This window comes from Anas acuta, chromosome 23, assembly GCF_963932015.1.
Source record: "Anas acuta chromosome 23, bAnaAcu1.1, whole genome shotgun sequence".
Classification (NCBI taxonomy): Eukaryota; Metazoa; Chordata; class Aves; order Anseriformes; family Anatidae; genus Anas; species Anas acuta.
In genome coordinates, this window is record NC_089001.1 from 3,404,591 (window position 1) to 3,418,317 (window position 13,727).

A 13,727-nucleotide genomic window follows, 5' to 3' on the forward strand; every position below is an offset into this window, starting at 1 on the left:
CACCAGAAACACACCCACGTCGATATATGGCTGTAGCTCCTTGGTGCTTACACCACGTACAACAACTAAATGTTTGGAGCAGCATCTGTCTCGATGCCACCAGGGTTTAAACAGCACGGCTTGTTTGGGACACAGGATTTGGGGCAAACTGTGGTAACAGACCAGATGCTGAGCTGGAGGTTCATTACCTAATCCCCAAATCTGTTGCCAACGTGTGGGGATAAATGAGCAGATTTCAGGCAGGCACACTTGTTCTCAAACACCTAGATACGAGTGTCCATATACCAGAAGCTCGTGAACCTTCCAAGCCACCAAGCCTCGCATGGCCACGAACTGAAGGCAGTGACCACCAACCGTGAAATGGAGGGGACGGCTCCACGTGGCACCCCTGCCCGGCCTCCCAGAGCCAAGAGCTTGGGCAAGGCCCTGGGGTGAGGCTCACGTCAGCCTCTCCTACCAGATGCCAACAAGAGGCCAAAATAGGAATATTATTAGCTAATCCCAGTCATGTCGGCCACCTTCCTTCTCTTTAATTAGCCTTACCTCCATGCACTTCTTCAAAGCCAGGCACTGCACTTGGAAAGAGCCTGGAAAAGAGGTTTTTGGGGAGGGAGGCACAGATGTGGCAGTAAGCACCATACCTTGCCCCAAGGCGCTCGCGGGACCCTGACGTGGAGCTGCTTCCTCGTGCGGAGACGTGAGCCGGGATCAGGAAGCCCGGGGGCTCTTTGATAGCCTGATGAATTTGCTGTTTTGAAGAAGTTCGGCGCAAAGAGGGGAAGTGTGGGATGAAATCATTTTCTAGATGGTACTTGACATAGACACGCAGAGCATTTACGCTTCCTCTTTTGGTTTCCTTTTGGGGAAGATAGAGGCTTGAGAAAAGAAAAAGAGGGGGGTGCGAGTCGTGCACCCACAGCCGCCTCCGACGCTGCAGCAGCGTGCGACACACTGCTCGGTGTTAATGAAGTACCTAAATATCTCTATTTATCTATCTATATTTATCATATATCTCTTTATTGCATTCTTTATTGCACCTTCTCTGCAATAAGTCCCTCCCTGCCTTTATGGCAGGGAACAAGCAGTACTATGCCTTGAGAGAGAGGAAGGCTCTGGGGAGACCTCTTATTTCAGGACAGGCCCAGCATTTGCATATTAGGCCTTGATGCTTTTTTATTACTTTAATCATATTTTATTGGGCGTGACAAAATAATGACAATAACAATTAGCTGGAGGAAATCCTTAAAAAAAAAAAAAAAAAAAAAAGAGTAGGAAGCTTCTTCAGCTGCAGTAAAAGGACATAAAACTCAGTGGAGTGACACTGATTAACATTTGCCAAAGAATCTACTCAGTATTGTCAAAAGAAGCATCACATAAAACTCTACCAAAGACAAGAAGGAAGCATAAAACCCTTATAGCATATTGTTCAGTAGATTAACTCTTGCTCATAATGGGCTGCATTCATATTGCTACGCTTAATGCCACAATTAAAAAGAAAAAGCAATAATAAAACAATTCCAAAGTAGACTCTGATACCATAATTGCTTCTCCTTCCTGCACATGATTATTTTTGTGGGGAAGCTGATTGTGTACTGATGTTAATATACATGTCTATTTATGACACTTCTGCTGCCCGGGCAGTTTTACAATGTGAAATCCAGGGGAAAAAAAAAAATAAATCGATAAGCAATTACATTGTGCAGTACCAATTAAAATAGATTTCGTTTGGTAGCTCTGAAGTCCTCACTTAGCCTGAATTTACAGCTAGGACTGTCATACAAACGTAGATGTTGGAAGTGGGAGCTGCACATTTAGCTCATCAGTCCATGTCTCTGGGGCCAAGCACCAATGTCCCCCGTCCCCCCAACTGTATTTTTTATAGGGTTCAGAGCAGAGCTAAACAGCTGAAATAACGAGGACCCTGATGTGAAGAACGTCTAGTGCTATGAGCTATAAATTCCCATTTTGCCTTAAATAAAGGATGGCACAAAAATCCTTGGAGATGCCTTATACAGGACTCCTGGAAAGACATACCCATACAGAAAGCCTTCACTGAGGCTCTTTCCCAGACCTCTTTTCCCAGCCTGGCACCAGAGGCTCACCCGGGGACCTGATGCCATCTGCTGGAGGATCCTCGCATGGCTGCTCTCATCTGAAACCTTCCTCCGGCATTTTAACAGCCGGGGCCCTCTCACCGCCAAGCTGCTTTTGAAACGAGTCCTGAAACCGGAGTCAGCTTCTGGAGTTTCTGGTGCTCCAGGTGCTGCGCTCTGATCCGGAGTTGCACCACTATGGGCTCAGGCTAAACACAGGTCAGAAAACAGCAAAAAAGCAATAGATTTTTAACTCCGTGATGCCAGATGTTTCAGGCTTTGCCTTGTCTTCAAATTTTGAGCATCAGTGAATGTAATCATTCTTTTGGGAAAACTTTGTACCACATCTCAGATGGGATAATCAAGCATTAGAGCACCTTACCTGCGAGTGCAAAGGATCCCCTGCAGACCTTAAGTAAAGAATAGATAGCTTTGTAAAACTGCCTGCTGCCACTCAGACATGACGGGGTATTAGCTGAGTTTTGCTGACCTCCATTATAAAAATGAAATGGACAAGGACTCTTCTAACTTTAAGTTATGTATGATTTGAAAGGTGCAGATCATGGAATTAAGCCTCTTGTGCTTTGCTGCTTACAGGTAATCAATTTAAAACCAGTGTCAGAATGCACCAGGGTTTTGTACTGGTATTTAGACTTCAGTTGATAATGCAACAAATTACTAAGGCTCTGGGGAAAAAAAAAAAAAAAAAGAAAAAGAAAAAAAAAAGAAACAAAAAAGATTTCAGGGAACTCCTCTCGTTTGAGATCCTGCTGAGCCAGCTGAGAAGTTGTGGGGGATTTCCTTAATTGCTGAGATTCTGCTTTTGAGAGAGTGGAATATGTTATGATAGACACTGGATTTCAGACAGTTTATCTGCTTGGCCATCCACTGAATTTTCCAGCTGTTGCTGGGCTGTTCCTCACCAAGTACACTGCGACATGGATGCCACCTGCTTCAGAAGCTGATGCAAAGACTGATCCAACAGCCACTAATGGCCATGTTGATGCACTGCTAATTTGAAAGAAAATATATATTAATAATAATGAATTCGTGCTGCACTCCACATTGCTATGATATTTCAAAGCCTTTTAGTTCACATGCCTTAAAATAGGCCCACGATTCACTACCTACAGAGACAGGCAGCTTGCTTTGTGTCAAGTTTGCTGGAAATGATGGAAATGCATAGAGGGCTGGCCTGTGCTTTTAAGTCACTTGGACACAAGCAATACTTTGCTGACTTTGTTGAGATACAGATAGGCTAATCTGTCAGGGTTTCCACTGTGACAGCTTATTAAGTGCCTAAACCTGGATAAGCCACATCACAGTAAGCATTTTTATAGCACTAAGCTTTCTTTCCACATCAGCATAAATAAAGCAGCAGCGTGTGTAAGGACAAAGCTGCTGTACGTTCTGCCATGGACTCTTTCTTCTTGCTGCCTGCTAGAATCAACACCCTCTAATTGGAAAAAAAGAGGTATTTGTTATTAGGGTAAAATCTAGAGAAATAAAGAATGAAATTTCTTACCACATTTGAGGACTATCAGTTACACTGAACAGACGTTCACCTTCTGAAGTGATACAGGATTCAAACAACATACCACAAACTTTCCTGAAAACCTGTAGCTTGTAACACATGAAAACCAACAGAAATGGACACTTTCTCTTTTCCATGTGAGAGTAGCTACCAGTAAGCTGCTCTAACTTTGTGAAAGTTTTTGCACACACTTTCCGGATCTGTTCAGTTGCTTCTGGAAGTCATTCTCTGAAGACGCCTTAGGTTGCCAACTTACCAGCTGCCAAACTGCCCCTGGGGCTTGAGGGAAACAGGACAAAGCCAGCAAAAGCTGACACCTTCTTCTCTCGCACAGATTTACAAGAGCACATATTGAAGCTGACTTGGAAAGAGAAAAGCACTAGTTCGTTTTGGTATAACCAAAAAGAAGTTATTCCTTGTCTAGAAATTGCTTAAGCAACGCAAGGCTAATGCTGACTCTAATTCTCTCTTGGTTTCTGAAATTTGATTTCCTTAGGAATGGCAGCAGACTTGTTATTTTACTTCCAGCTAAGCTATACAAAGTCTGCAAGTATCAGGAGCATACACACAACTACCATGAAGCTTAAAGCATTCTCTTATCTTTTATACCCAAGGAACAGACCAGCTGACAGCACTGGTATTAGTCTAAAACCAGACTCTAAAGACCTAAACCACTATGCTTTTAGAGCAGTGTTTGGACTACTGTTGCAAGGGAATAAAGCCTTCAATTTCACAAAATAGCAATTTCTTCAAATACAAGTAAGGAGTTTAATTATAAAGAGAGGGCAGAAGACCAAAAGGAAGTTAGCTTTGTAAAGCTCCACTGCAGGGCCTGCAGTAGAAGCTAATGGCAGGCAGTGGGGAAGGAATGGGTTTAAAAGAAATAATGGGAAGACATAAAATGAAATAAATTGGGTGGGAGGCAGATGTCACTTTTTACAGTGAAGCACCTTTGCTCATGAACTTGAGACTAGATTCTAGTGTGTAATTCGAAGTTGTGAAACCTGGAAGATGCTTGCAGCTCCAAAGCAAAGCTGCAGAACATTACTGTGCTTTCTTCTCCGATTGCAGACTACCTCAGAGGTTAAACAAACTCCCAGGATAAATTATTGCAGTCCCTGACACCACTTCACCATGCAGCCAGGCTGCTTGTAGAGTGTTAAACAGGCCAGTAACTCTAGAGGACTCAACACTACACAGCTGCTCCGCAGTGCTGGAGGATTTTGAGGTAGATGTAGGGTTACACTCAAACAAAATTCACTTAACTGTTCATAGAAAACAGACTCTGGCATGATAGATCTCTGGCAAATACTGTGACCGTAAGCAAGGCAGAGTTGGTTCTGGGTCTGCACAGTGCCTGGGTGCCTCACTGAAAGCACCACTGACAAACATTTTCCTCTCCTGTTTCAGGAGCATCATTTGAAGACAGCTTTTGAAAGGACACCTTTCTAAATCACAGTTGATGAAGATGTTCCCCATGTCACTGGCTTTCCAAGTGCCAAGCTATCGCATTAAGGGCAGAAGCAACCCCCGTGTGAACAGATCTGAGCCCTGCGCAGCATCTTCCTGGCAGCTCGCACCTCCCACAGCAGATTAAGTGACAAAGTGCCTGGGGAGCTTTGGGGCACGAACAGAACAGGATGTACACAGCTCCCTGCAGCTGCACAGACCTGCAGTTTCTCTCTGGCCCTGAGTGAAAGCAGCCCCCCAGCATGTAAGCAATACCCTGGTGAGCACACGGAGTGACAGACCAGCACCTCTCAGCCCCCAGCTTTGTTCAACGCCAACTCATGCAGCAGTACACAGAACTCCATTCAAAGACAGAAACCAAATTCCTCATATAATTAAATAATCTTTATTTTATAAAACATAATACAAAGCATCTACACCATTCACTGGTGGAACATTAGTTGCTATTACACAGTAATGCAAACACAAGTTATTATTTCACACTAGTTCTGCAGTTTCCTTTTACACTTGCTGCAGGCACCACGGACTAGCCTGAGGACAGGTCCCACCGTGTGCTCCACAGCTTACAGGTTATACTTCTGCTTGGGTCTGTGATTCTATGCTGGAGCCCACCAGGCAGACTACGAAGCCTTGCTCTGCAACATCACTGCTAGCTCTACCTCACAGAGCCATTCCTAACTGCCCTTTTGTCTTCTGGTGCCTTTGCTTAACATCTAAAGCCTCGACATTGATCACTTCTTCCAACCCAGTTCCCCCCAGTTCAAAGAAGAGGGCCCCTCAGCCATTAAATGCATTACCTTAACATTTTCATGCAAAGTTCTTCACAGATACCTGCAATCACTAACCGGCATCCCAAATCTCCATTCCTACTTGGGGAGGTTGTGCACAGAAGGGCCACAGCTACGCATTAAGCTGCACACCAAATCTAACCAGAGGCTGGGGTCCGAATCACCAAGTCTACTCAGGAAGCTGCTCCTGCTGGGCAAGACAAGTGCACTGAGAAATGAACAGGCTCTGTTTTCAGCTGTGTTTCCTCAGGACCTGCTGCTGAAAGCCCTCCCTGCGATCTTAGCCCCTATTCCCTGGTCAGGCTGGCTGCCGAAACTCTTCTGACTCCAGATTTGTTGCAGTCCTCAGTAGGGAACACCCTCCAGGCATCCTTTCTTTAACCTGGGAGTCTAGCTGAACAAGAAGGACCTGGGCTCACTTTTATATGGATGTCTAGCTCACTTGTTTCAACTCTTACCCATAAGCAATGCTGCAAAGCACTTTGCAGTCATGCTTTTAAACAAGCCTGATGCTGGGAAGTGTCACGTTCAGGTTAGAAATAACTAAATATGGGCCACAGAGAGAAGTGCTTCACTCCGAGCAACAGCAATTCGCCTTGATACAGCGCAGCTTGACAGAGACCACCAAGCTTTAATCAAAGGTGGCTTAGTGGTAACAGATGAAAACGCCCCACGAGGTAGCTGAATATTGTACCCACTTCACGAGGGGGGTAAGCTGAGGCAAAAAGCCTCCTTGACACATCCCACGCCCGCAGCAGAGCTGGGAAGGAACCGGCGAGCCCTGACTAGCCCTTCTTGCCTCCCTCCGAGGCAGTCACATCACTTTGCTGTGCCGAATGAGTCAAGTTTGGGTTGAAGGACCAGCTCATCACCAGCTGGCTCTGCTGATCGGAAGCCCTTTGGCTGCAACAGGCAAGGCTGGCAGCAGCACGACAGCCCTGGTGCTGAGCACAGAGCTTAAAGAACACACAGGGAAACAAACAGCAGCTGCTGCCAGCTGGGCAGCAGGTTTTTTTCCCCTGTAAATGGAACCAGACAGATAACTAACATGTTTTCTTCTGGACAAGTACACTTCTCTGCTTAAAAAAAAAATGCCAGGTTCTGTGCCTCTCATTTCTTTAATTATTGGGCCATAAAATAAATCTCTCTTACCCTGTAAACATTCACTTTCATCAAGTGAACCAGATCTAATCAGGAAGAGAGAAGTGAATTTAAAGCCCAGAGGTCAAAGCATCAATGCAGATGAAGAAAAGCCAAGATTAGGTCTCTGGCTTGAAGAGGGCAGAGGACAGATCTGGAGCTGGGTGTCTCTCCCACCCTAACTAGTGGGTTTTGAAGATGTATCCTGATTACTTTTTAACCCAAAATCCCAGTTTAGATCTGAAGAAACTCTTGTCAAAACTGTTGTCTGTGGTCCTTGGAAAAAACATCAATGCTCATTTGAAGTGAGCTGTATTTATACTTCCACCTACAGTCCTCCACTGTCCTTAAACGCTGGGACAGACTCTGGATTCAGACACAGTGACAGGAATCTGGATTGACACCTTCAAGAGCAACAGAAATACACAGCCTTTACTACAAGTCGGGTTCTGCACCCTGTTCCCTTTAGGCTGCCAGAAACGGCAAGTACAGATTATTCTGCAGTGATCTGCAAATGCACCCTACATTTACTGCTCTCGTTTTTAGAAGTTACAGCTTGGGGAAGGTATTTGAGGGTCTCAGGACAAGCCACTGGGTCTCAGGCTTGCTCCAAACTATGTCTGCATTTGGGCCAATAAATAAAGCAGAGGGAATTTTGCCGTTCTGCAGACACAGCAGCGCTGGGCCCGTGTTGGAGGTCAGAAAACCACTTACAAGTCCTGATGGGGCTTCTCATAAAGGAGAGCGTTGGTCACTCACGGAGCCAGGAGCAGAATTTAGAGAGCGTGGGCAGAGCTTTAACAGTCAGGAGTGAAGAGGGGGAAAAACGTCACACAAGCGCTTCCCATCAGGGGCTGCATCTTTGGGTGTGTTCATGGAGCACCGAGTCCTGCAAGGTGCCAGTGCTGACCAGAGCTTCTGGACACTACTGAAAAATAAGTTACCAATACGTTATTAAATAAGTTATTGAAAGAAATTACGGTAGGAAAGAGTGACCTGCTTAAAATACTGTTCCTTCTAGAGTCACGCTCTAGCTCAACCACCAGAACCACTTCTCCCAAAGGAACCATGGGGATAATGAACAAAGTGCAGGTAACAACCACCATTCTGCATTTACATAGCACCTCTCAAGTGAAGATCTGAAAGTGCATAACACAGATGGATCGGCTCCATCACCCCCAATTCACAAATGGGGAAATTAGGCACAGAGTTGGAGAGTTACGTGACTTGCCCAAGGTCACATAACAAGTTGGTGGAAGAGCCAGGAATCCCAGCTCCCACGAAACACTAAAACGCACTCCTTCCTAGCAGTACGTCGTCACTCCAGCTGCCTAGACTGTACAGGACACTGAACATTGACATCTAGTGTTATGTTCTCATCTCTTCCAAGACCATAGCAATGCCGAAGGAGTTAGCTGCTAACACTGCTATTTACACCTGCACTGCTGGACCAGTTACAGTTAGTCAGTAAAATTAGCCCTTCTTTCACCCCTATCATTTAGCGTATGCTTACGTACACACCGAGCTAGCCTCTGCCAGGCCAAACACTGCAGATCCGATGAATCCGTGGCACAGCTCCATGGATTTCAATGGAGTTATGCCAGGGATAAATTTGGCTCCAGAATTGCTAACGTGTGTTGGCTCCTCTCCCGACAGTGGCATCTCAGGCATGATCCCCTTCCTGCCAGCCCGTGAACTCGAGGAAGTTTTTACTCAGCATCCAGTCAGTGGTTTTTCAGATGGCCGTTCGTTTTCAAGTACAGCTCCTCACTCCTCCAACTCCTCCAAGCGTGGTACTTCTTCATGCTCTTCCTCCTAGCGAAGCGACAGATGCTGACCATGAAGACCCAGGAGACGGCGTACATGATGACACCGCCCAGCTTGATGTACCACCTGGGCTTGGGAGAGGCGAGCTCACAGTACATCAGCCAGGCCCCCACTCCGATCCGCACCCCGGTGAAGAGGACCACGAAGAAGAAGTCCACCACGTCGCCCGTAAGGCTGTGGTAGCACCCCGTCTCCTTCAGGAACCAGCGGGCTTGCAACAGCGGGTTCGTGATCTCGCTGCCGAAGATGACAGCGTTGACCTCTGCGGCCGACTCCCCGAGTGCCAGGGATGCTGTGATGCCCAGGATGCTCACCAGGTGGTGGGCCAGCATCAGGGCACCCTCTGTCTGGAAATACACGCACCAACAGAGGTCGAAGAGGAAGTAGCCCAAGCTAAGGCACAGCCCGTGTACCTGGAGAGTTGTGTTTGGTGATCCTGAAACACAGAGACACCAGGAGAGCTTTAGAGCAAGGAGGCAACCAACAGGCAGGTTCTGAGATAGGGAGAGGGGATTCATCTTCAGCACAGGCAGGCTGATATTGTCCCGTACTGGTCACAGCTCCATCAGAGGAGTCAGACGAGCCACAGCACTGCAGTTGTTAGTCCAACAGCTGCAGCCATGTAATGTCCACACAACGTGATCACACGCTCTGCCAGACTGCAGCTGGGGGAAGCGTTATGCTAGCAAAACACAGCACCAGTCTCCCCTTTTCTCTACTACCTTCAACCACAAAGCACCTCGGATATCCCTGGAACCAACATCCCTCACGTGGGCTAGGTATCAAGGCAACAGGAAAATCCCACCTTGTGCCGGCACCCACTGGGGGGCTCAGGAGCACAAATTCACCACTCACCTGGGTGACTCAAAGGCCAGGGGCCATCGATGAAGCCAATGTAAGCAGAGAGGCAGGTAGCGAGGATGCCGTGGGTCAGCGTGACCAGCCTGCAGCTCCATTCGTAACTCCGGTGCTTGTAGCGATGGCAGAACCACGCGTAGAGGGACAGCCAGGCAAGCAGGCTGCAGGCGACTCGCAGGGGCAGGGCGAACAGCATCCTGACACAGGAACAGAAGCACAAAATGCATCAGAAGGACTCACCTTCAACATTAACACAACCCTGTGGAGCATTTCACCAGCAGCCATCCCAGCACTGCACGTACAGGGCTGTTTCCTGATGGTCTTGTTTGCTCCTGACAATTTTATTTATTTTTTTTTGCAGAGGAACTGCAGTCTCTCTGCAGAAAGGCCCACACCAAAGAGTAATTCGTGCCAATTTGGGCAGATTCACCTTGGGGCCAGCAGCACACAGACCCCACCAGCACCCCCTCAACTATGAGGACGCATCAAAAACAATTCCTTGCAAGACAGTGAGTTCCTAGCTCACTGAAGAGAAAACACGTCAGAATTTGGGAACGCACCTCAGGTGACTTCCCCAACCAGTCTACAGTGCAGGATCTGCTGGGATATTTTAGTGCTCCTCTGCACTGCCTGAGGGACAGGCTGAGGAGCTCCACATCTAGCGACAAGGCTTTGATCCAGAGCTACTCCAGCCCCTTCATTTTTCTGCCCTGCCCACGTAGTCTGCACTTCAATGGTCTGCTTGTGTTGCCCCACCAGACCTACTTATCCCACCTGCTGTTTGCTAGGCTGGTTCCTCCTCTACCGCAATAAAAAACAAGAAAACCCAAAAAACACAGTCTTTTGCTAGGTCTACACACTGAACTCTCCCACCTGCAGACTTCACATCATTTTTTTCTGGCACCAAGACCTCCAAATCTTTTTGATGCAACAGGATTAGCAGCTATGCCCATAAAGATTTTTTAACCAGTCCTTCTTTTCTATGTCCTCCCTCATGCTTGTTGATGTTTATAAAAGCTCTCCAAGACATACAAGATACATCTCATTATTTCTGGGCATTCAGGGAAGTGCAGCAAAAGAAGCTGAGTCACACTCAGGCCACGCAGGTCTCCAGTTATGCCAAAAGCACCGCCGGTCCTGGGGCTCGCTGAGCACCACGGCTGGGGAACACCAAGAGGATACAGATGGTGCGGAGTCAGAGGTGCAGCTCCCAACCTTCCTGCCTGGCCTGTTTTAAGTGTGACCAGGCATGACTTAGGAGGCTGGATAAACAAAACCATTACGCTTTAATGGGCCTCGGGAACATGGGGAGATGAAATAAGGATGTGATTAACCGCTCTGACTGGGCGTTTCCATTGGCATCCCTGGTACTTGAGGCCCATATGCACTCACAGTCGGGGTAAGGCAGGAGGAATCCTGATGTGACAGAAGGGACTGATGGGCTGAGGAGCCTGCTGGAAGGACACCTGACCTGCAAAAAAGGGCAAAAAGCCTGCTGGAAGGATACCCAACCTGCAAAAAAGGGCAAAAAGCCTGCTGGAAGGGCACCTGAACCTGCAAAAGAGGGCAAGCATGTCAAGGTGTTTTCCACACCTACACCTGAAAAAAAAATTCTTATATTTCCCTAGGGGAAAAAAAAAAAAAAAAAAAAAAAAAAAAAAAAAGGAAGGGGCTTTCTTTCAATTACACATCAAAGCTCAATGCCTGTCATTAGCATGTACAATATATATTTTATCTGTCAATCATGCCTCTCACTGCACACTGAAAAGGGCAAAAGCCTTTAAAACAGGCGGTAATTATATTAATATCCATATCACCCCTTTAGAAGGAGCAGCAGCGTTTGCATTATCAGCAACACCGGAGCCACGAATAAAAGCAGAACAATCCAATGCACCTCAAATCCCAGCCCTGCTCACCCCAAAAGAGCTTCAACCCCTGACGGACATCTCCAGAAAACTATCACTTCCTCCTTTTTCTAAAAAAAGGGAAAAAACACCCCAACATCACCCCACAACCGTGCACAGGCCCCATCCCCTCCAGCCCCCGGAGGCCCCGCTGCGGGCCTTGCCTCGGTGCTCCCCAGCCTGGCTGCACCCGGAGCTGGCTGCTGGAGCCAAGCAAGGCCGGGGCTGTAGGGCCGGGGTGGTGGAGGGCCCTTGGGGGTCCCCCCAGCCCTATAGGGGCCTCCCCACGAACCCACCTGCAGGAAGCGGCTCGGCCGCCGCCGCGGCTGCTGGGCCACGCTCCGTGCCTGGGAAGAGAAAGCGGCGGCGGCGGCCGAGGGGCGCCCGCTGGCGGGGCGGAGGGACGGCGGCTGGCCCTGGGGAAGGGGCCCTGTGCTCGCCCCCAGACCCTCAGCCCCAGGAAGGGCTGGTTGGGGTCAGGGCTGTGCCCCCCCCGGTCCTCTCAGGCCTTGGTTTTGGTGGTCAGCGGGGTGTTGCTCGCAGAGCGAGGCAGCCACAAGGCACGCACGGAGCATCCCTGTGGCCTGCGGGCACGGGAGATGAGCCCCACGCAGCCACGGCATCACTCATCTCGCATCCCAGAGATAACAGGCACTGCCATGGCTGTGTCTTGCTCGCATCCAGGCAGGAGGGGACGTGAGCCGGCTCTCCTGCAGGAGTTGCCGAACCGCAGCGGCGTGAAGGCAGCGCACCCCGCGGGGTTCGTCACCAGCACAGCACAGAGCGTGCAGCTTCAGCAGGCTGGGAAAGCACACACCCCTGCCCTAAGCCTACCCTCCCAGCCTGTGCTTATGCAGCAGTTGCAAAGCCTGGTAATTTCTTCTCACTGCAAGCATTCAGCACAAACACACCTATTTTCCACCTTCCCCCCCCCCCCTCAGAGCAGCAAAACAGGGTGCTTCAAGTAGCTCACAAAAAAAATCTTCCTCCAACCAGCAGACTTATTTTTTTCTTAAGTTTCAATCAAAGCAATCTCTCACACCCTGGATTAGTATGTATTTTCATCCTGTCGGGTTTTACCTTTTGAAATACAAATGGTGGGAGTGTCATGTCAGCCTCTCATGACACTTGTAACCATCCTGTTTTCAGCTGGGTATCTCCCTATCTCACCTTTCCAGTTCAAGCCAGGCACAATTCCTATTGCTACGAGACGCTCATCCTTCTGCTATTTCAACACGACATCCTTACTAGCATTAATAGCACACTTGTTTCCCTGACAAATCTTAGGTCTCATCTTGCTTTCCTCCACCTCTGTTGGACCAGGCACCAGGCCAGCCCTAATAGCCTCAATGACAAATGAGACAGAGCTGTTCTGACGTTCAGTTTAGGATAAAGAACAGCACGGGTACACAGAAAGCTACAGGACTAATGTTGACTCACGGCACAGAAACTGAGCAGGCAGGAAGAATGGCAGAGACGGGCACAAAAGAACAGAGTCACAAGAAGGCAAGGATTATTTACTGCCAGAGGTGGTTTTAGAGGAGGGGTTTTCTGTGATTTTATATTTTTAAGATCAGATGATGTGAAACATTTGCATACAGTGAGATACAAGGTGGCAAGCTAACTCACCTCCCAGTGGACTGTACCAGAAATTAAGTGCAGTTTCTACGCTAATTTTCTTGTTTGCTTCGTGCAGAGTCAGCTGTTTCCACAGGCAGGCTGAGCTCCACTGGCTTACTTTGCCTGCAGATGAATAGCACTCAGCAAAACAGCTCAGGACAGGAACCTCTGCTAACAGTTATTTGCACACTACTGCCCATTATACTATAGCTATACCCTTGCTCATCATTCAGTTCTTCCTTTTCTTTCCGTACCTATTCTAACAAGAGCTTATAGCACCAAGAGGGTCACAGGATTTATTAGCTTACCTTCACTTGGAAACTATTTGTCCAAAAATGAACTGGGAATACACAGCAGCAAAGGCACCGGTGCTGCAGAGAGGAGGCAGCCTGGGAAGTAGGCCACGGCCAAAATTTAACAGGAGCTCCATGACCCATGCCCATCAAGAGCAAGCACCGCCTGACTCATTGGCAAGGCAGGTTATGGGTTCGTT

At 48.0% G+C, this 13,727-nt stretch overlaps 1 protein-coding gene across 8 annotated transcripts; it reads right to left on the bottom strand.

The window, feature by feature from the left end:
• Positions 1-5,459: 5,459 nt before the first annotated feature.
• On the bottom strand, positions 5,460-13,691 carry TLCD5 (TLC domain containing 5). Of its 8 annotated transcripts, XM_068659226.1 has the most exons (5): positions 11,911-12,414; positions 11,627-11,685; positions 11,103-11,181; positions 9,708-9,907; positions 5,460-9,288 (listed from the first exon to the last, which is right to left on the bottom strand). In XM_068659226.1, exons 4-5 carry the CDS (start codon positions 9,904-9,906, stop codon positions 8,750-8,752), a joined length of 738 nt encoding a protein of 245 aa, XP_068515327.1. In that variant the 5' UTR covers position 9,907; positions 11,103-11,181; positions 11,627-11,685; positions 11,911-12,414; the 3' UTR covers positions 5,460-8,749. The 8 variants fall into 8 exon arrangements, 7 of the variants coding, with proteins under 7 accessions (XP_068515327.1, XP_068515323.1, XP_068515325.1 ...); XR_011089623.1 differs by lacking the exons at positions 11,627-11,685; positions 11,911-12,414 and having other exon boundaries at positions 5,460-7,953; positions 8,547-9,288; positions 11,103-11,620; XM_068659222.1 differs by lacking the exons at positions 11,103-11,181; positions 11,627-11,685; positions 11,911-12,414 and adding exons at positions 13,244-13,357; positions 13,543-13,691.
• Positions 13,692-13,727: the final 36 nt, after the last annotated feature.